We start from the raw sequence: 22,577 nt of genomic DNA on the forward strand, positions 1-22,577 counted from the left end.
TTGTATCCTAGTCTCGCATGTCATAGTCTCATGTCCCCCGTAGTCTGGCTTGTATCCTAGTCTCGCATGTCATAGTCTCATGTCCCCCGTAGTCTGGCTTGTATCCTAGTGTCGCATGTCATAGCCTGCGCATGTCCCCCGTAGTCTGGCTTGTATCTTAGTCTCGCATGTCATAGCCTCGCATGTCATAGTCTCACATGCATCATAATCTCACGTGCACTATGGTGCAAGCCTAGTTTGTAAGTAAGTAAGTTTGATTCATATCGTCTTAATCCGATAATACACTCTCAGTTATAGGCTTGACTAACATTATATATCTGGAATGATAAACATTTCACGCAAAAATATTTAATTGAAAGCGGTCATTTTAAAAAACTTAAGGAATTAAGGCATGCCAAAGTATAATAAAACAGGCTGAGAGTTTTCGGATATTTTTGTGCCAGGATGATCAGCTGATCAGATAGAGTGCTATGTGTTCCCGGTACACTCAGACAACAGTGCCAATCTAGGACGAAAGTCATGTTGTAACCTCTGCCAGATTCCAGTTTCCCAGCCTTATCAATTTACATAAGTAAGATATCAAAAACACGGTGACAAGACTCTGCCGTCTCCCACAGTACCTGGTGCAGCTCCCAACATGACGACGACGACGCTGCTGTTGCTGACTTCGGTCCTGGGCACGGCCCTCGCAGTCACCCCCCACATCTTGACCCCACAGGCCAAACAGGCCCCCGAGGCTGCCCTAATCATCGTGCCCGGGGCCTACGTGAAGGGACAGCAGTATATCCCTCTAGGTAGGATTCTAATGGCTGGTCGCTACGTGTGCCCCTATACGTGTTGGGTATTCTTGTGATGTGTCGCTACATGTGCCCCTATACGTGTTGGGTATTCTTGTGATGTGTCGCTACGTGTGCCCCCGCTACATGTGCCCCTATACGTGTTGGGTATTCTTGTGATGTGTCGCTACGTGTGCCCCTATACGTGTTGGGTATTCTTGTGATGTGTCGCTACATGTGCCCCTATACGTGATGGGTATTCTTGTGATGTGTCGCTACGTGTGCCCCTATACGTGTTGGGTATTCTTGTGATGTGTCGCTACATGTGCCCCTATACGTCTTGGGTATTCTTGTGATGTGTCGCTACGTGTGCCCCTATACGTCTTGGGTATTCTTGTGATGTGTCGCTACATGTGCCCCTATACGTGATGGGTATTCTTGTGATGTGTAGCTACATGTGCCCCTATACGTGATGGGTATTCTTGTGATGTGTCGCTACATGTGCCCCAATACATAATGGGTGTTCTTGTGAGGTGTTGCTACATGTGCCCCTATACGTGTTGGGTATTCTTATAGTGTGTCGCTACATGTGCCCCAATACATGATGGGTGTTCTTGTGATGTGTCGCTACATGTGTCCCTATACATGATGGGTGATCTTGTGATGTGTCGCTACATGTGCCCCTATACATGATGGGTGTTCTTGTGATGTGTCGCTACATGTGCCCCTATACATGATGGGTGATCTTGTGATGTGTTGCTACATGTGCCCCTATACGCGTTTGGTATTCTTATAGTGTGTCTCTACATGTGCCCCTATACATAATGGGTATACTTGTGATGTGTCGCTACATGTGCCCCTATACATGTTGGGTATTCTTATAATGTTTCGCTACATGTGCCCCTATACGTGTTGGGTATTCTTATAATGTTTCGCTACATGTGCCCCTACACGTGTTGGGTATTCTTGTGATGTGTAGCTACGTGTGCCCCTATACGCGTTGGGTATTCTTGTTATGCGTCGCTACATGTGCTCCTATACATGTAGCTCATCCTAGTGGTGGGCCGATACACGTGTCCCTAAATATCTTATAGATACTCTTGTCCCAGGTAGATATAATTTTGTACCTCGATCGATCTAAGGTAATTGCAGGTTGATGCATGCGCCCCTATATATCAAGATATTCCACTTACATATTAAAATTCAGTGGCTCTACGTTTCCGGAATACTCTAATACTCCGATGTTGTTGCATGTGCCCCTATATTTCAAGGCAATTCTAAAGACAGATAGTTGTAGGTTGGACTGTGTAATTGAGAAATGTCAATGGAATGATTTTATCAAATAAAACCACCTTTGTCTAACACAGCGCAGGAAATACAGAAGTCGTCTCCCCTGAAACTCTGGGTAGCTGTTCTAGAAGGGTTTATCGGTGATCTCCCGAATCCCATACAGCTGTCGGGAGCTGTGACGGACGCCATTGCGCAGCTCCGGAAGAGCGGAATGACGTCAGACAACGTCTTCTTGGCAGGACACAGTCTCGGAGGTATTACGTCAATCTGATTTTGTCAGAGTCAAACACAGACATGTAAACATGATAATCACTCGCGCGGCAAAATGTTTTACATATTTTGCCACAATAACAACAAGATTCGAAAACAAGCAAGTATATTTTCTGTGCAATTTGAATGTTGTGAAAACATCTCCCTTTGAGTAAGAAATATCTCTTTAAATCAAGAATTGAAACTCGACAATGGTGTGAGCAAAACTAGCATGCAGAGGTCTTGGGAATGGTTTGATCACAACTGAATTGTAAAACAAACAAACACACACATTACTCTCTCTTGAAAGGCGTCTTTGTTGGAAATCATGGGAAGTCTCATGCCAAACAGTTAAAGGGCATCCTGCTGCTGGCGTCCTACATCACCAAGGGGAATCCCCTGTCCCAGTATCCTCTTCCTGTCCTCACTATCTCCGGTGACCTGGACGGTAACACTCGTATCACCAGGATCGCCGACAGCTTCCAGTAAGTCCAAGGATCATTTCTTTGTCGTATCCCTGAAGATCGCTGTAGTTACGAGACCCAAATATACAATGTATATGGATGATGTTACATAGGTATTAATGGAAAGAAAACACGACAAAATTCCCGTTTTACACTTAATGTCTTTGTTCATATGTTCATTTTTTCGAGCCATTATTTGTACCCCACTGTACGAGGTTGGAAATTTTACAAATCATTGTAACAGACTTATTGGTTACTATTCAGTTCAATGGCTTATGAGATGTGTGTTCACACCTACGTCACGGTTGTTTACACACTCGTCACGTCACTGTGTGTGTTCACACCTCCGTCACGGTTGCTTACACACTCGCCGCGTCAGTGTGCGTTCACACCTCCGCCACGGTTGTTTACACACTCGTCACGTGTATGTGACTTACACCTATGACACGGTTGCTTACACACTCTTCAGATCACTGTGTGTGTGTTCACACCTACGTCACGGTCGTTTACACACACGTCACTGTGTGTATGTCTGTTTAAACCTCCATCACTGTTGTTTACAGACTCGTCACGTGACTGTGTTCACACCTACGTCACGGTTGTTTACACACTCGTCACGTCACTGTGTGTGTTCACACCTCCGCCATGGTTGTTTAGACACTCGTCACGTCATTGAGTGTGTTCACACCTCCGTCACTGTTGTTTACACACTCGTCACGTCACTGTGTGTATGTGAGTTGTGACACTTTGTTCATACACTCGTCACATCCCTGTGTCCATATGTATTCACACCTACGTCACGGCTGTTTAAACACTCGTGACTTCACTGTGTGTGTTCACACCTATGTCACGGTTGTTTACACACTCGTCACGTCACTGTGTGTACGTGTGTTCACACCTATGTCACGGTTGTTTACACACTCGTCACGTCACTGTGTGTATGTGTGTTGTGACACTTCCCTCTGGGTTCTTTACACACTCGTCACGTCGCTGTGTCCATGTGTGTTCACACCTCCGTCACGGTTGTTCACACACTCGTCACGTCACTGTGTGTATGTTTGTTCACACCTCCGTCACATCACCCCCGGCTATATTTTGTTTTTATGCCCGTTAAGTCGACGTTGTGCATGTCTAATTTTCCTTGCGTGAATCCGCGTATGTTTGTTTCATCCATAAAACACGAACTCCTGCTTTCCCCGTTTAAATCAGCGTCACGGTGTCCTGTGATTTGTTTAAGGAACCTCCATCAAGTAACTAAGTGTATGTTTAACCGCCCTCATGCATTGTTTAATACTTTGTGAACAACGTGTATTCCAGAGAGTTACAGAGCGACGTTGCCAAGAACGCCAACGCTATGTACCGTACCCCCGTCGTCATCATGTCTGGCATCAACCACGCCCAGTTCGCATCCGGCACCATGCCCTCCGGGGTCCTCAAGGTCGACCTTCCCGCAGAAGTCAGTGAAGCAACAGCGCACAACGTGATTGCGCAGCACTGCAATAACTTCCTGGTTGCAACGCTTCAGCAGCCGCAGACCGACGTCACGAAGGCCAAGGCCGCCCTCAAGCTGGCGTATGACGCTACTAGTCGCATCATGAAAGTAAGAGGTTTTAGACACACAACCTGTAAATGGTTCCTTCTTGTGTGACACAAGGCCAGGCAAGCTACCTTGTATTATGAGTAGTGCTGAATCACAGGCTGAAATCACAACAATGTGAGATGACTACAACACGATTACAGTGGCAGCACTGAGTGGCAGGAAACATTCCCAGGCAGTGTAATACAAAAGTAGTGAGTATTCACGGCACTACAACAGTGGTCAAGTTTCAAAACTAGCCCTGGGCTGAGGATCCAGGACAAGAACGATCTCTACACAAATTGCTCGTCTTAGAATGTGAGGCATGGTTTATCCTCTCTTATGTTACAAAGAAAAAGAAGATTATGGAACTCCCTGGGTCAGAATATGATAGAAAAACTCTTAGGGTTGTAGTACCCTGTCTAAAACCCTCCTTCCAAATATAGCACAAGTCTAAATATAGCACATCCCTAATGTCAGCCACTGGGAATCCTCGTCCAGGCTGGATTATTTACAGACCATCATCATTTGTTGGGAATATTGCTGAATGTAGCCTTAAACAGCAAACAAAACCAACAAAATGACATATGGTTGCCTCATTCATCACAATCCCCATTCTCATCACAGCCGCTGCTCACCCTCAAGACTCTGGACATGAATGACCAGAATATGTCCGGCTGGACCATCCAAGCCCAGAAAATGTTGCTAGGCGACATCGCCAAGACGCTGAAGGTAAGGCAATGGTGCGTCAGCATTCTAGAAGTTCGTGAGTCAATAGCGAAGCATGCGTTTTCATGGATGACAACTTCATGCACAGAGCGGTGTTTCGTTGTAGATTCTTACACCGCTAACAATCTTACAAGCGACATAACGATGTAAGAGTCGATAGGTCGAAGAGTAATAATCAATAAAGTTGTATGCTTCGTCATGAGAATCAGTAACGGTAGCTTGTATATTCGTGTATGACATATCGAGGAGGTCAACCGTTGTATATGTGTGTAAAACACAAGGTCAACCGTTGTGTATCAGTGTATAAAACATAAAGGTCAACTGTTGTATATCAGTGTATAACACAAAGGTCAACTGTTGTATATCAGTGTATAACACATAAAGGTCAACTGTTGTATATGTGTGTATAACACATAAAGGTCAACTCTTGTATATGTGTGTATAACACACACAAGTCAACTGTTGTCTATCGATGTATAACACATAAAGGTCAACTGTTGTATATGTGTGTATAACACATAAAGGTCAACTGTTGTATATCTATGTATAACACAAATGTCAACTGTTGTATATCAGTGTATAACACACACAGGTCAACAGTTGTATATCAGTGTACAACACACAAAGGTCAACTGTTGTATATCTGTGTATAACACACAAAGGCCAACTGTTGTATATCAGTGTATAACACACAAAGGTCAACTGTTGTATATATGTGTATAACACAAAGGTCAACTGTTGTATATCAGTGTATAACACACAAAGGTCAACTGTTGTATATAGATGTATAACACATAAAGGTCAACTGTTGTATATGTGTGTATAACACATAAAGGTCAACTGTTGTATATATGTGTATAACACATAAAGGTCAACTGTTGTATATGTGTGTATAACACACACAAGTCAACTGTTGTATATATGTGTATAACACATAGAGGTCAACTGTTGTATATCAAAGTGTATAACACATAAAGGTCAACTGTTGTATATCCGTGTATAACACATAAAGGTCAACTGTTGTATATCTGTGTATAGCACTCTAAGGTCAACTAAGTATATCAACTAACACATATCTCAACTGTTGTATATCAGTGTATAATACACAAAGGTCAACTGTTGTATATCAGTGTACAATAACACAAAGGTCAACTGTTGTATATCAGTGTATAACACACAAAGGTCAACTGTTGTATATCGATGTATAACACATAAAGGTCAACTGTTGTATATCAGTGTATATAACACACAAAGGTCAACTGTTGTATATCAGTGTATAATAACACACAAAGGTCAACTGTTGTATATCAGTGTATAATACACAAAGGTCAACAGTTGTATATCAGTGTATAATACTCAACTGTTGTATATCTGTGTATAACACACAAAGGCCAACTGTTGTATATATGTGTATAACACACAAAGGTCAACTGTTGTATATCAGTGTATAACACACAAAGGTCAACTGTTGTATATCTGTGTATAACACACAAAGGTCAACTGTTGTATATCGATGTATAACACATAAAGGTCAACTGTTGTATATCTGTGTATAACACATAAAGGTCAACTGTTGTATATGTGTGTATAACACACAAAGGTCAACTGTTGTATATCGATGTATAACACATAAAGGTCAACTGTTGTATATGTGTGTATAACACATAAAGGTCAACTGTTGTATATCTGTGTATAACACAAATGTCAACTGTTGTATATCAGTGTATAACACACACAGGTCAACTGTTGTATATCAGTGTATAACAATGTGCTGTCAACTGTTGTATATCTATGTATAACACACAAAGGTCAACTGTTGTATATCTGTGTATAACACATAAAGGTCAACTATTGTATATCTGTGTATAACACACAAAGGTCAACTGTTGTATATCAGTGTATAACACACAAAGGTCAACTGTTGTATATCAGCGTATAACACACACAGTCAACTGTTGTATATCAGTGTATAACACACAAAGGTCAACTGTTGCATATGTGTGTATAACACTCTAAAGGTCAACTGTTGTATATCTGTGCATAACACACAAAGGTCAACTGTTGTATATCTGTATAATTACACAACTGTTGTATATACATGTGTATAACACATAAAGGTCAACTGTTGTATATCAGTGCATAACACAATACACAAGGTCAACTGTTGTATATCGATGTATAACACATAAGGTCAACTGTTGTATATACGTGTAACAACACACCAACTGTTGTATATCTGTGTATAGCAACAACTGTTGTATATCTGTGTATAACACACAAATATGTCAAACAATACACACAAGTCAACTGTTGTATATCTGTGTATAACACATAAAGGTCAACTGTTGTATATCTGTGTATAACACATAAAGGTCAACTGTTGTATATCTGTGTATAACACACAAAGGTCAACTGTTGTATATCTGTGTATAACACACAAAGGTCAACTGTTGTATATCTGTGTATAACACATAAAGGTCAACTGTTGTATATCTGCGTATAACACACATAGTCAACTATATCTGTGTATAAACTGTTGTATATATGTGTATAACACACACAAGTCAACTGTTGTATATCTGTGTATAGCACTCTAAGGTCAACTGTTGTATATCTGTGTATAACACACAGAGGTCAACAGTTGTATATCAGTGTACAATACACAAAGGTCAACTGTTGTATATCGATGTATAACACATAAAGGTCAACTGTTGTATATCTGTGTATAACACACAAAGGTCAACTGTTGTATATCAGTGTATAATACACAAATGTCAACTGTTGTATATCAGTGTATAACACACAGAGGTCAACAGTTGTATATCAGTGTACAATACACAAAGGTCAACTGTTGTATATCTGTGTATAACACACAAAGGCCAACTGTTGTATATGTGTGTATAACACACAAAGGTCAACTGTTGTATATCAGTGTATAACACACATAAAGGTCAACTGTTGCATATGTGTATAACACACAAAGGTCAACTGTTGTATATCTGTGTATAACACACAAAGGTCAACTGTTGTATATCGATGTATAACACATAAAGGTCAACTGTTGCATATCATAACACATAAAGGTCAACTGTTGTATATCGATTGTATAACACATAAAGGTCAACTGTTGTATATCTGTATAACACATACAAGTCAACTGTTGTATATCTGTGTATAACACAAACAGGTCAACTGTTGTATATATGTGTATAACACTACAGATAGGTCAACTGTTGTATATCTGTGTATAACACCAAAGGTCAACTGTTGTATATCTGTGCACAATACACAGTCAACTGTTGTATATCGATGTATAACACATACGGTCAACTGTTGTATATATGTGTATAACACACAAAGGTCAACTGTTGCATATCAGTGCATAACACACAAAGGTCAACTGTTGTATATCCGTGCATAACACATACTAAGGTCAACTGTTGCATATCTGTGTATAACACATAGGTCAACTGTTGTATATGTGTGTATAACACACAAAGGTCAACTGTTGTATATGCGTATAACACACAAAGTCAACTGTTGTATATCTGTGTATAACACATAAAGGTCAACTGTTGTATATCCGTGCATAAACACATAAAGGTCAACTGTTGTATATCCGTGTATAACACACAAAGGTCAACTGTTGTATATCTGTGCATAACACACAAAGGTCAACTGTTGTGATATCTGTGTATAACACACAACAAGGTCAACTGTTGTATATCTGCATAACACACAAATGTCAACTGTTGTATATCAGTGCATAACACACAAAGGTCAACCGTTGTATATCAGTGCATAACACACAAAGGTCAACTGTTGTATATCACATAAAGGTCAACTGTTGTATATCATGCGTACAACACACAAAGGTCAACTGTTGTATATCAGCGTATAACACACACCAGGTCAACTGTTGTATATCAGTGTATAACACATGCCAGAGGTCAACTGTTGTATATCAGTGTATAACACACACAGGTCAACTGTTGTATATCTGTGTATAACACACAAAGGTCAACTGTTGTATATATGTGTATAACACACACAGGTCAACTGTTGTATATCAGTGTATAATCACACTGGTCAACTGTTGTATATATCTGTGTATAACACACAAAGGTCAACTGTTGCATATCCGTGCATAATACACACAAAGGTCAACTGTTGCATATCGATGTATAACACATAAAGGTCAACTGTTGTATATATCAGTGTATAACACACAAAGGTCAACTGTTGTGTATATCTGTGTATAACACACAAAGTGTCAACTGTTGCATATCTGTGCATAACACACAGAGGTCAACCGGTTGTATATCAAAGTGTAACACACAAAAGGTCAACTGTTGTATATCGATGTATAACACACAAAGGTCAACTGTTGCATATATGCATAACACACAAAGGTCAACTGTTGTATATCGATGTATAACACATAAATGTGTTGTATATCATGTATAACACATATAGGTCAACTGTTGTATATATGCGTATAACACACAAAGGTCAACTGTTGCATATGCAGTGTATAACACACAAAGGTCAACCGTTGCATATCTGTGTACAACACACAAGGTCAACTGTTGTATATCTGTGCATAAATACACAAAGGTCAACTGTTGTATATGCGTGTATAACACACAAAAGGTCAACTGTTGTATATATGTGTATAACACAAGATCAACTGTTGTATATCGTGTATAACACACAAAGGTCAACTGTTGTATATCAATGTATAACACATAAAGGTCAACTGTTGTATATGTGTATAACACACAAAGGTCAACTGTTGTATATCTGTGCGTATAACACACAAGGTCAACTGTTGCATATCCGTGTATAACACACAAAGGTCAACTGTTGTATATCATGTGCATAACACACACAGGTCAATCCGTTGTCATATATGTGCATAACACAATACCGGTCAACTGTTGTCAACTGTGCATAGCACACATAAGTCAACTGTTGTATATCTGTGTATAACACATGAGGTCAAAGGTCAACTGTTGCATATCAACGTATAACACACAACTGTTGTAGGTCAACTGTTGTATATCAGTGTATAACACACAAGGTCAACTGTTGTATATCAGTATATAACACACAGAGGAACAACAGTGTATACTGTTGTACACACATAACACTAAGGTCAACTGTTGTATATATGTGCATAACACACAAAGGTCAACTGTTGTATATCAGTGTATAACACACAAAGGTCAACTGTTGTATATATGTGTATAACACACAAAGGTCAACTGTTGTATATCTGTGTATAACACACAAAGGTCAACTGTTGTATATCGATGTATAACACATAAAGGTCAACTGTTGTATATGTGTGTATAACACATAAAGGTCAACTGTTGTATATCTATGTATAACACAAATGTCAACTGTTGTATATCAGTGTATAACACACACAGGTCAACCGTTGTATATCAGTGTACAACACACAAAGGTCAACTGTTGTATATCTGTGTATAACACACAAAGGCCAACTGTTGTATATCAGTGTATAACACACAAAGGTCAACTGTTGTATATATGTGTATAACACAAAGGTCAACTGTTGTATATCAGTGTATAACACACAAAGGTCAACTGTTGTATATAGATGTATAACACATAAAGGTCAACTGTTGTATATGTGTGTATAACACATAAAGGTCAACTGTTGTATATATGTGTATAACACATAAAGGTCAACTGTTGTATATGTGTGTATAACACACACAAGTCAACTGTTGTATATATGTGTATAACACATATAGGTCAACTGTTGTATATCTGTGTATAACACATAAAGGTCAACTGTTGTATATCTGTGTATAACACATAAAGGTCAACTGTTGTATATCTGTGTATAGCACTCTAAGGTCAACTGTTGTATATCTGTGTATAACACACATAGGTCAACTGTTGTATATCAGTGTATAATACACAAAGGTCAACTGTTGTATATCAGTGTATAACACACAAAGGTCAACTGTTGTATATCAATGTATAACACATAAAGGTCAACTGTTGTATATCTGTGTATAACACACAAAGGTCAACTGTTGTATATCAGTGTATAATACACAAAGGTCAACTGTTGTATATCGATGTATAACACATAAAGGTCAACTGTTGTATATCTGTGTATAACACACAAAGGTCAACTGTTGTATATCAGTGTATAACACACAAATGTCAACTGTTGTATATCAGTGTATAACACACAAAGGTCAACTGTTGTATATCAGTGTATAACACACAAAGGTCAACTGTTGTATATCTGTGTATAACACACAAAGGTCAACTGTTGTATATCTGTGTATAACACACAAAGGTCAACTGTTGTATATCAGTGTATAACACACAAAGGTCAACTGTTGTATATCTGTGTATAACACACAAAGGTCAACTGTTGTATATCAGTGTATAACACACAAAGGTCAACTGTTGTATATATGTGTATAACACACAAAGGTCAACTGTTGTATATCTGTGTATAACACATAAAGGTCAACTGTTGTATATCTGTGTATAACACATAAAGGTCAACTGTTGTATATGTGTGTATAACACATAAAGGTCAACTGTTGTATATCTGTGTATAACACATAAAGGTCAACTGTTGTATATCTGTGTATAACACACACAGGTCAACTGTTGTATATCAGTGTATAACACACAAAGGTCAACTGTTGTATATCAGTGTATAACACACAAAGGTCAACTGTTGTATATCAGTGTATAACACACAAAGGTCAACTGTTGTATATCTGTGTATAACACACAAAGGTCAACTGTTGTATATCAGTGTATAACACACAAAGGTCAACTGTTGTATATCTGTGTATAACACACAAAGGTCAACTGTTGTATATCAGTGTATAACACACAAAGGTCAACTGTTGTATATCATCTGTATAACAACAATATAAAGGTCAACTGTTGTATATCAATGTATAATGTGTATAACAGGTCAACTGTTGTATATCTGTGTATAACACACAAAGGTCAACTGTTGTATATCTGTGTATAACACACACAGGTCAACTGTTGTATATCTGTGTATAACACACAAAGGTCAACTGTTGTATATCTGTGTATAACACACAAAGGTCAACTGTTGTATATCAGTGTATAACACATAAGGTCAACTGTTGTATATCTGTGTATAACACACAAAGGTCAACTGTTGTATATCAGTGTATAACACACAAAGGTCAACTGTTGTATATCTCGTGTATAACACACAAAGGTCAACTGTTGTATATCTGTGTATAACACAATAACAGTCAACTGTTGTATATCAGTGTATAACACCAAAGGTCAACTGTTGTATATCAATGTATAACACATAAAGGTCAACTGTTGTATATGTGTGTATAACACACTAAAGGTCAACTGTTGTATATCTGTGTATAATACAATAAAGTCAACTGTTGCATATCTGTTGTACACAGAGGTCAACAGTTGTATATCAGCGTACAATACACAAAGGTCAACTGTTGTATATCTGTGTATAACACACAAAGGCCAACTGTTGTATATATGTGTATAACACACAAAGGTCAACTGTTGTATATCAGTGTATAACACACAAAGGTCAACTGTTGTATATATGTGTATAACACACAAAGGTCAACTGTTGTATATCTGTGTATAACACACAAAGGTCAACTGTTGTATATCGATGTATAACACATAAAGGTCAACTGTTGTATATCAGTGTATAACACATAAAGGTCAACTGTTGTATATCTGTGTATAACACATAAAGGTCAACTGTTGTATATGTGTGTATAACACACACAAGTCAACTGTTGTATATCTGTGTATAACACATAAAGGTCAACTGTTGTATATCTGTGTATAACACATAAAGGTCAACTGTTGTATATCTGTGTATAACACATAACGGTCAACTGTTGTATATCAGTGTATAATACACAAATGTCAACTGTTGTATATCAGTGTATAACACACATAGGTCAACTGTTGTATATCAGTGTATAACACATAAAGGTCAACTGTTGTATATGTGCGTATATACACTCTAAAGGTCAACTGTTGTATATCTGTGTATAACACATATAGGTCAACTGTTGTATATCTGTGTATAACACATAACGGTCAACTGTTGTATATCTGTGTATAACACACACAAGTCAACTGTTGTATATGTGTGTATAACACATAAAGGTCAACTGTTGTATATCTGTGTATAACACTCTAAGGTCAACTGTTGTATATCGATGTATAACACATAAAGGTCAACTGTTGTATATCAGTGTATAACACATAAAGGTCAACTGTTGTATATCTGTGTATAACACTCAAAGGTCAACTGTTGTATATCTGTGTATAACACATATAGGTCAACTGTTGTATATCTGTGTATAACACACAAAGGTCAACTGTTGTATATATGTGTATAACACACACAAGTCAACTGTTGTATATCTGTGTATAACACTCAAAGGTCAACTGTTGTATATCAGTGTATAACACACAAAGGTCAACTGTTGTATATCGATGTATAACACATAAAGGTCAACTGTTGTATATCTGTGTATAACACACAAAGGTCAACTGTTGTATATCTGTGTATAGCACTCTAAGGTCAACTGTTGTATATCTGTGTATAACACATATAGGTCAACTGTTGTATATCTGTGTATAACACACAAAGGTCAACTGTTGTATATATGTGTATAACACACACAAGTCAACTGTTGTATATCTGTGTATAGCACTCTAAGGTCAACAGTTGTATATCAGTGTACAATACACAAAGGTCAACTGTTGTATATCGATGTATAACACATAAAGGTCAACTGTTGTATATCTGTGTATAACACACAAAGGTCAACTGTTGTATATCAGTGTATAATACACAAATGTCAACTGTTGTATATCAGTGTATAACACACAGAGGTCAACAGTTGTATATCAGTGTACAATACACAAAGGTCAACTGTTGTATATCTGTGTATAACACACAAAGGCCAACTGTTGTATATATGTGTATAACACACAAAGGTCAACTGTTGTATATCAGTGTATAACACACAAAGGTCAACTGTTGTATATATGTGTATAACACACAAAGGTCAACTGTTGTATATCTGTGTATAACACACAAAGGTCAACTGTTGTATATCGATGTATAACACATAAAGGTCAACTGTTGTATATCAGTGTATAACACATAAAGGTCAACTGTTGTATATCTGTGTATAACACAAAGGTCAACTGTTGTATATCAGTGTATAACACACACAGGTCAACTGTTGTATATCAGTGTATAACACACAAAGGTCAACTGTTGTATATCTGTGTATAACACACAAAGGTCAACTGTTGTATATCAGTGTATAACACACAAAGGTCAACTGTTGTATATATGTGTATAACACAAAGGTCAACTGTTGTATATCAGTGTATAACACACAAAGGTCAACTGTTGTATATAGATGTATAACACATAAAGGTCAACTGTTGTATATCTGTGTATAACACACATAAAGGTCAACTGTTGTATATATGTGTATAACACATAAAGGTCAACTGTTGTATATGTGTGTATAACACACACAAGGTCAACTGTTGTATATATGTGTATAACACACAAAGGTCAACTGTTGTATATCTGTGTATAACACATAAAGGTCAACTGTTGTATATCTGTGTATAACACATAAAGGTCAACTGTTGTATATCTGTGTATAGCACTCTAAGGTCAACTGTTGTATATCTGTGTATAACACACATAGGTCAACTGTTGTATATCAGTGTATAATACACAAAGGTCAACTGTTGTATATCAGTGTATAACACACAAAGGTCAACTGTTGTATATCAATGTATAACACATAAAGGTCAACTGTTGTATATATGTGTATAACACACAAAGGTCAACTGTTGTATATCTGTGTATAATACACAAATGTCAACTGTTGTATATCAGTGTATAACACACAGAGGTCAACAGTTGTATATCAGTGTACAATACACAAAGGTCAACTGTTGTATATCTGTGTATAACACACAAAGGTCAACTGTTGTATATCTGTGTATAACACACAAAGGTCAACTGTTGTATATCAGTGTATAACACACAAAGGTCAACTGTTGTATATCAGTGTATAACACACAAAGGTCAACTGTTGTATATCTGTGTATAACACACAAAGGTCAACTGTTGTATATCGATGTATAACACATAAAGGTCAACTGTTGTATATCTGTGTATAACACATAAAGGTCAACTGTTGTATATCTGTGTATAACACATAAAGGTCAACTGTTGTATATCTGTGTATAACACACAAAGGTCAACTGTTGTATATCTGTGTATAACACACACAAGTCAACTGTTGTATATCTGTGTATAACACACATAAAGGTCAACTGTTGTATATCACATATGTGTATAACACATAAAGGTCAACTGTTGTATATCTGTGTATAACACAAACAAAGGTCAACTGTTGTATATCAACCATGTATAACACAAAAGGTCAACTGTTGTATATCATAGCACTGTATAACACACAAAGGTCAACTGTTGTATATGTGTGCATAACACGCACTAGTCAACTGTTGTATATCAGCGTATAACACATAAAGGTCAACTGTTGTATATGTGTGTATAGCACTCTAAGGTCAACTGTTGTATATCTGTGTATAACACATATAGGTCAACTGTTGTATATCTGTGTATAACACACAAAGGTCAACTGTTGTATATATGTGTATAACACACACAAGTCAACTGTTGTATATCTGTGTATAACACTCTAAGGTCAACTGTTGTATATCTGTGTATAACACACAAAGGTCAACTGTTGTATATATGTGTATAACACACACAAGTCAACTGTTGTATATCTGTGTATAGCACTCTAAGGTCAACTGTTGTATATCTGTGTATAACACACAAAGGTCAACTGTTGTATATATGTGTATAACACACAAAGGTCAACTGTTGTATATATGTGTATAACACACAAAGGTCAACTGTTGTATATCTGTGTATAACACACAAAGGTCAACTGTTGTATATCGATGTATAACACATAAAGGTCAACTGTTGTATATGTGTGTATAACACATAAAGGTCAACTGTTGTATATCTGTGTATAACACATAAAGGTCAACTGTTGTATATGTGTGTATAACACACACAAGTCAACTGTTGTATATCTGTGTATAACACATAAAGGTCAACTGTTGTATATGTGTGTATAACACATAAAGGTCAACTGTTGTATATCTGTGTATAACACACAAAGGTCAACTGTTGTATATCTGTGTATAGCACTCTAAGGTCAACTGTTGTATATGTGTGTATAACACACACAAGTCAACTGTTGTATATCTGTGTATAACACATAAAGGTCAACTGTTGTATATGTGTGTATAACACATAAAGGTCAACTGTTGTATATCTGTGTATAACACACAAAGGTCAACTGTTGTATATCTGTGTATAGCACTCAAAGGTCAACTGTTGTATATCTGTGTATAACTCATATAGGTCAACTGTTGTATATCTGTGTATAACACATAACGGTCAACTGTTGTATATCTGTGTATAACACACACAAGTCAACTGTTGTATATGTGTGTATAACACATAAAGGTCAACTGTTGTATATCTGTGTATAACACACAAAAGGTCAACTGTTGTATATCTGTGTATAACACACAAAGGTCAACTGTTGTATATCTGTGTATAACACACAAAGGTCAACTGTTGTATATGTGTGCATAACACACACTAGTCAACTGTTGTATATCAGCGTATAACACATAAAGGTCAACTGTTGTATATGTGTGTATAACACACATAAAGGTCAACTGTTGTATATCTGTGTATAACACACAAAGGTCAACTGTTGTATATCTGTGTATAGCACTCTAAGGTCAACTGTTGTATATCTGTGTATAACACATATAGGTCAACTGTTGTATATCTGTGTATAACACACAAAGGTCAACTGTTGTATATATGTGTATAACACACACAAGTCAACTGTTGTATATCTGTGTATAGCACTCTAAGGTCAACTGTTGTATATCTGTGTATAACACACAAAGGTCAACTGTTGTATATATGTGTATATAACACACAAGTCAACTGTTGTATATCTGTGTATAGCACTCTAAGGTCAACTGTTGTATATCTGTGTATAGCACACAAAGGTCAACTGTTGTATATATGTGTATAACACATAAAGGTCAACTGTTGTATATCAGTGTATAACACATAAGGATCATGTCTTGTATATTAGTGTATAACACGTAAAGATCAGTTACTGTATACCTGTGTAAAACAGGTAACCAGCAAGGAGGAGGGTGAGCCTGCGTTTTTGCTGGCAAAGGCAGACACAGGCACCAACATCGTCGACACCGTCACCCACGTCTCCCTGCCTCTCAACCCCCTGGATGTCTCCACAAACAAAGCTTCACCAGATCAACTCGAGGCCAAGATGAAGACACGCGAGGCAGTCGTAAAGTCTATGTCGGGGGTCAAGGCCGGACCAGGTCCCACCATCACATGCAAGGACATCAACGAGGTGAGAGACTGTTTTCCTAATGTGAGCATCTCATGTCACTCATCCAGCAGAATCTAAATTCGACTTCTTCCCGCACTTAGACAGCAATGTTCGGTTTGCGCAACAAAGAGAAACTGACCAGTCTTCCTACATGCGAGCGAAGCGAGCAAACGTTGGCAACGTACTTTCCTCACTTCGGTTTCAAAACTAGTTTTAATATCAGAATAAAATATCAAAAGTAGACAGCCATTTCCTCACAGGGTTGTGGTCTCAGATTTCCAACCTCATATTTAATAATTACTCACGTATAATATATTTAAGTCAACATTTTAAGCTTAACTCGTGGCATATCACGACGTAAATCTAAATAAGCTTGTTGAATCACATGTCCGCCAAATGGAATACTTGCGGAGTTATCTCCCATGCTTCATTCGCCCACGACGTCAGAAGTTTTTTTGTAGAATAAATGTTACGAAGATTCTGACAATGTCGACGGCAGATAAGAAAAATAATCTTAAACAGTTTAATGGTAAAATTAGGCAATATGATATTTCTTTTTAATTTCTGTGTATTCGTGTTCCTTCACTCCGTTGAACCGGAAGCTGGCAGGGATAATGGAGAGGTAATGGAGGCGAAGAACGATGTGATATGCCACGAGTTTCGCTTAAAATGTTGAATTAAATATATTACACATGAGTAATTATTAAATATGAGGTTGGAAATATGTCACTGTATGGAGATTGTTGTACATAATATGTCACTGTATGGAGATTGTTGTACATGGTGTGTCAGTGTATGGAGATTGTTGTACATAATATGTCACTGTATGGAGATTGTTGTACATGGTATGTCAGTGTATGGAGATTGTACATATATACAGTTGTACTGTATGGAGATTGTTGTACTGTAATGTGTATGGAGATTGTTGTACATGTCGTGTCACTGTATGGAGATTGTTGTACATAATATGTCACTGTATGGAGATTGTTGTACATAATATGTCACTGTATGGAGATTGTTGTACATGTCGTGTCACTGTATGGAGATTGTTGTACATAATATGTCACTGTATGGAGATTGTTGTACATGTCGTGTCACTGTATGGAGATTGTTGTACATATGTCACTGTATGGAGATTGTTGTACATGTATGGAGATTGCTGGTACATGTGTCACTGTATGGAGATTGTTGTACATGTCGTGTCACTGTATGGAGATTGTTGTACATAATATGTCACTGTATGGAGATTGTTGTACATGTCGTGTCACTGTATGGAGATTGTTGTACATAATATGTCACTGTATGGAGATTGTTGTACATAATATGTCACTGTATGGAGATTGTTGTACATGGTATGTCAGTGTATGGAGATTGTTGTACATGTCGTGTCACTGTATGGAGATTGTTGTACATAATATGTCACTGTATGGAGATTGTTGTACATGTCGTGTCACTGTATGGAGATTGTTGTACATAATATGTCACTGTATGGAGATTGTTGTACATAATATGTCACTGTATGGAGATTGTTGTACATAATATGTCACTGTATGGAGATTGTTGTACATAATATGTCACTGTATGGAGATTGTTGTACATGTCGTGTCACTGTATGGAGATTGTTGTACATAATATGTCACTGTATGGAGATTGTTGTACATGTCGTGTCACTGTATGGAGATTGTTGTACATAATATGTCACTGTATGGAGATTGTTGTACATGTCGTGTCACTGTATGGAGATTGTTGTACATGTCGTATGTCACTGTATGGAGATTGTTGTACATGTCGTGTCACTGTATGGAGATTGTTGTACATGTCGTGTCACTGTATGGAGATTGTTGTACATAATATGTCACTGTATGGAGATTGTTGTACATAATATGTCACTGTATGGAGATTGTTGTACATAATATGTCACTGTATGGAGATTGTTGTACATAATATGTCACTGTATGGAGATTGTTGTACATAATATGTCACTGTATGGAGATTGTTGTACATGTCGTGTCACTGTATGGAGATTGTTGTACATGTCGTGTCACTGTATGGAGATTGTTGTACATAATATGTCACTGTATGGAGATTGTTGTACATGGTGTGTCACTGTATGGAGATTGTTGTACATGTCGTGTCACTGTATGGAGATTGTTGTACATAATATGTCACTGTATGGAGATTGTTGTACATGTCGTGTCACTGTATGGAGATTGTTGTACATAATATGTCACTGTATGGAGATTGTTGTATATGTCGTGTCACTGTATGGAGATTGTTGTACATAATATGTCACTGTATGGAGATTGTTGTACATGGTCGTGTCACTGTATGGAGATTGTTGTACATGTCGTGTCACTGTATGGAGATTGTTGTACATAATATGTCACTGTATGGAGATTGTTGTACATGTCGTGTCACTGTATGGAGATTGTTGTACATGTCGTGTCACTGTATGGAGATTGTTGTACATAATATGTCACTGTATGGAGATTGTTGTACATAATATGTCACTGTATGGAGATTGTTGTACATAATATGTCACTGTATGGAGATTGTTGTACATGGTATGTCACTGTATGGAGATTGTTGTACATGTCGTGTCACTGTATGGAGATTGTTGTACATAATATGTCACTGTATGGAGATTGTTGTACATGGTATGTCAGTGTATGGAGATTGTTGTACATGTCGTGTCACTGTATGGAGATTGTTGTACATAATATGTCACTGTATGGAGATTGTTGTACATGTCGTGTCACTGTATGGAGATTGTTGTACATAATATGTCACTGTATGGAGATTGTTGTACATGTCGTGTCACTGTATGGAGATTGTTGTACATGTCGTGTCACTGTATGGAGATTGTTGTACATAATATGTCACTGTATGGAGATTGTTGTACATGTTGTGTCACTGTATGGAGATTGTTGTACATGGTGTGTCACTGTATGGAGATTGTTGTAGTTGAATGTTGATCCTCTTTCCACAGGCTGCATTCCAGCTGGCTCTAAACTCCTCCTCTAGTGTGGCGAGGGCTCGGTACCAGAAACACGCAGTGAGGAAATTTGTTTTCAAAGATGACGTCAAACTTGGCACTGGCTTCCAATGGGTGGGATGGACCTTGGATCTGAAGGAAACAGCGAATGCGCTAGAGGTAACTTCTGCCTCTCTAGTGACAGCTGCCGACGCCTTCATCTCATCTTTCGCTGGCATGTACTACTGCAAGCTGTTGGCGCCGTACCGTGCCATGGAGTGGATCTATGTGGACTCACTCCGAAGAAATACCTCTCCCAGCCTGTTGGGGTGATGTGAAATGTATTTAAACTACCTAAGAAATTTAGACATATGATATAATAAATGGATTTACTCTTTTGCATGATTTTTCTAAGATACGTTTCAAGTGATTGACCAGGATTAGTTAGATTTAGGGAGTGGACAAAATGTTCACTGTTTCCATAATTACAAATATGACCCGAATATTATCATTATTATATGGGTATTTATATAACGCTATAGTCCATCCCATCTTCATGCAACTTCAAGGCATTTTGTTTTTTTCTTCGATCACTGGATGTCAGTACTCTCAATCACTCTCATCACATCACGATCACCCTGATCGACATTGTTGCCTGTTACATCACGATCACGCTGATCCAGTAGGGTTATTTAATGACCTTCTCCTGGTGGCACCAACTATATTTAATGACCTTCTCCTGGTGGCACCAACTATATTTAATGACCTTCTCCTGGTGGCACCAACTATATTTAATGACCTTCTCCTGGTGGCACCAACTATATTTAATGAGCTTCTCCTGGTGACACCAACTATATTTAATGACCTCCTGGTGGCACCTGAAGTGCTCCTGAAGTGCAATGGCTGACGTGCAAGTAGTTTTTAGTGTTTTAAAAGAACCAATCAACACAAGAGGCCGAACAAGTCAAAGGACACAACACAAGCGATGACACAATGACTTGACACCCCTTATACCCGTAATAGACTATGCAAGATCTACAAATAACTATTGACTAACGCTTAAAATGATACTACTTGAGTTAAAACTGTAGACAATCAAAGAAACCAAATCTTAAATGACTTCATACCTGCCACACTACAAATCCATTACTCTGTACAAGCGGGGGCACTTTATGTTGTTATAGTGATGACTGAAAAACATATCTGAGAGATAACATCGCCCGAATGCACCACATTTTCATTTGATCCAGATTTGCCCTTGACCAATACAGCTCACCGCGAATAGTTGGAAACTTGCTGATGTGGCGTAAAACAATATTCATTCATTCATTCTGGATCTATAGGTAATACCCCACACTGGCCTATGATGACCCGCCGTCAGCGAAGTCACTGGGTCTGACCACCCAATCCACATGACATGACAAGGGGAAGAAATGGCAGTTAACTTTTGACAAATTTATTTACGTGAATCGTGTTTCGTTTTGGGGATACCATGACATGTGTCAACCAAGTCAGTGAACCTGACCACCCGGTCCCGTTAGTCGCCTCTTACGACAAGTATGGGTTGTTGAAGACTAATTCTAACCCGGATCTTTACGTGTAACACTGAACATAGTTTGTGTACGTTATTTCGGTTTAACGACAACAGATAAATTCTGAACAACTGAGTGTAGCCAACCTGTCAAAAAGAATGCACATTTCCAGTCGGATACAGAGAGTAAAAACGAGTTAACATACAGATCACAATACGACCCATAAATACACGCATATTTTCATCGAGAACCTCCAGATCACAATCCAATTCATAAAGACACACATCCTTTCTTCCAGAACCCTCAGATCACAATACGACCCATAAAGGCAAACATATTTTTACCGAGAAACTGCAAATCACAAACCAATTCACAAACACACACCAGTTATTCCACAACTCCCAGATCACAATCCAATTCA

General features: G+C 37.8%; 1 protein-coding gene across 2 annotated transcripts in view; it reads left to right on the top strand.

The window, feature by feature from the left end:
• The first annotated feature begins 556 nt into the window (after positions 1–556).
• Positions 557–22,577, top strand: part of LOC124288171 — a 99,718-nt gene continuing 77,697 nt past the window's right edge. The window contains exons 1-7 of one of the 2 annotated variants that reach the window (XM_046724751.1): positions 561–794; positions 2,144–2,320; positions 2,626–2,800; positions 4,097–4,379; positions 4,983–5,087; positions 17,432–17,671; positions 20,640–21,022. In XM_046724751.1, coding sequence (XP_046580707.1) covers positions 638–794; positions 2,144–2,320; positions 2,626–2,800; positions 4,097–4,379; positions 4,983–5,087; positions 17,432–17,671; positions 20,640–20,957 — 1,455 coding nt within the window. In that variant the 5' untranslated portion in view covers positions 561–637 and the 3' untranslated portion in view covers positions 20,958–21,022. Of the gene's footprint in view, positions 795–2,143; positions 2,321–2,625; positions 2,801–4,096; positions 4,380–4,982; positions 5,088–17,431; positions 17,672–20,639; positions 21,023–22,577 lie in introns of those variants that run through there. The other variant, XM_046724752.1, reaches the window with a different exon arrangement.

This window comes from Haliotis rubra, unplaced genomic scaffold (genome assembly GCF_003918875.1).
Source record: "Haliotis rubra isolate DU_JTF1 unplaced genomic scaffold, ASM391887v1 Scf413, whole genome shotgun sequence".
Classification (NCBI taxonomy): Eukaryota; Metazoa; Mollusca; class Gastropoda; order Lepetellida; family Haliotidae; genus Haliotis; species Haliotis rubra.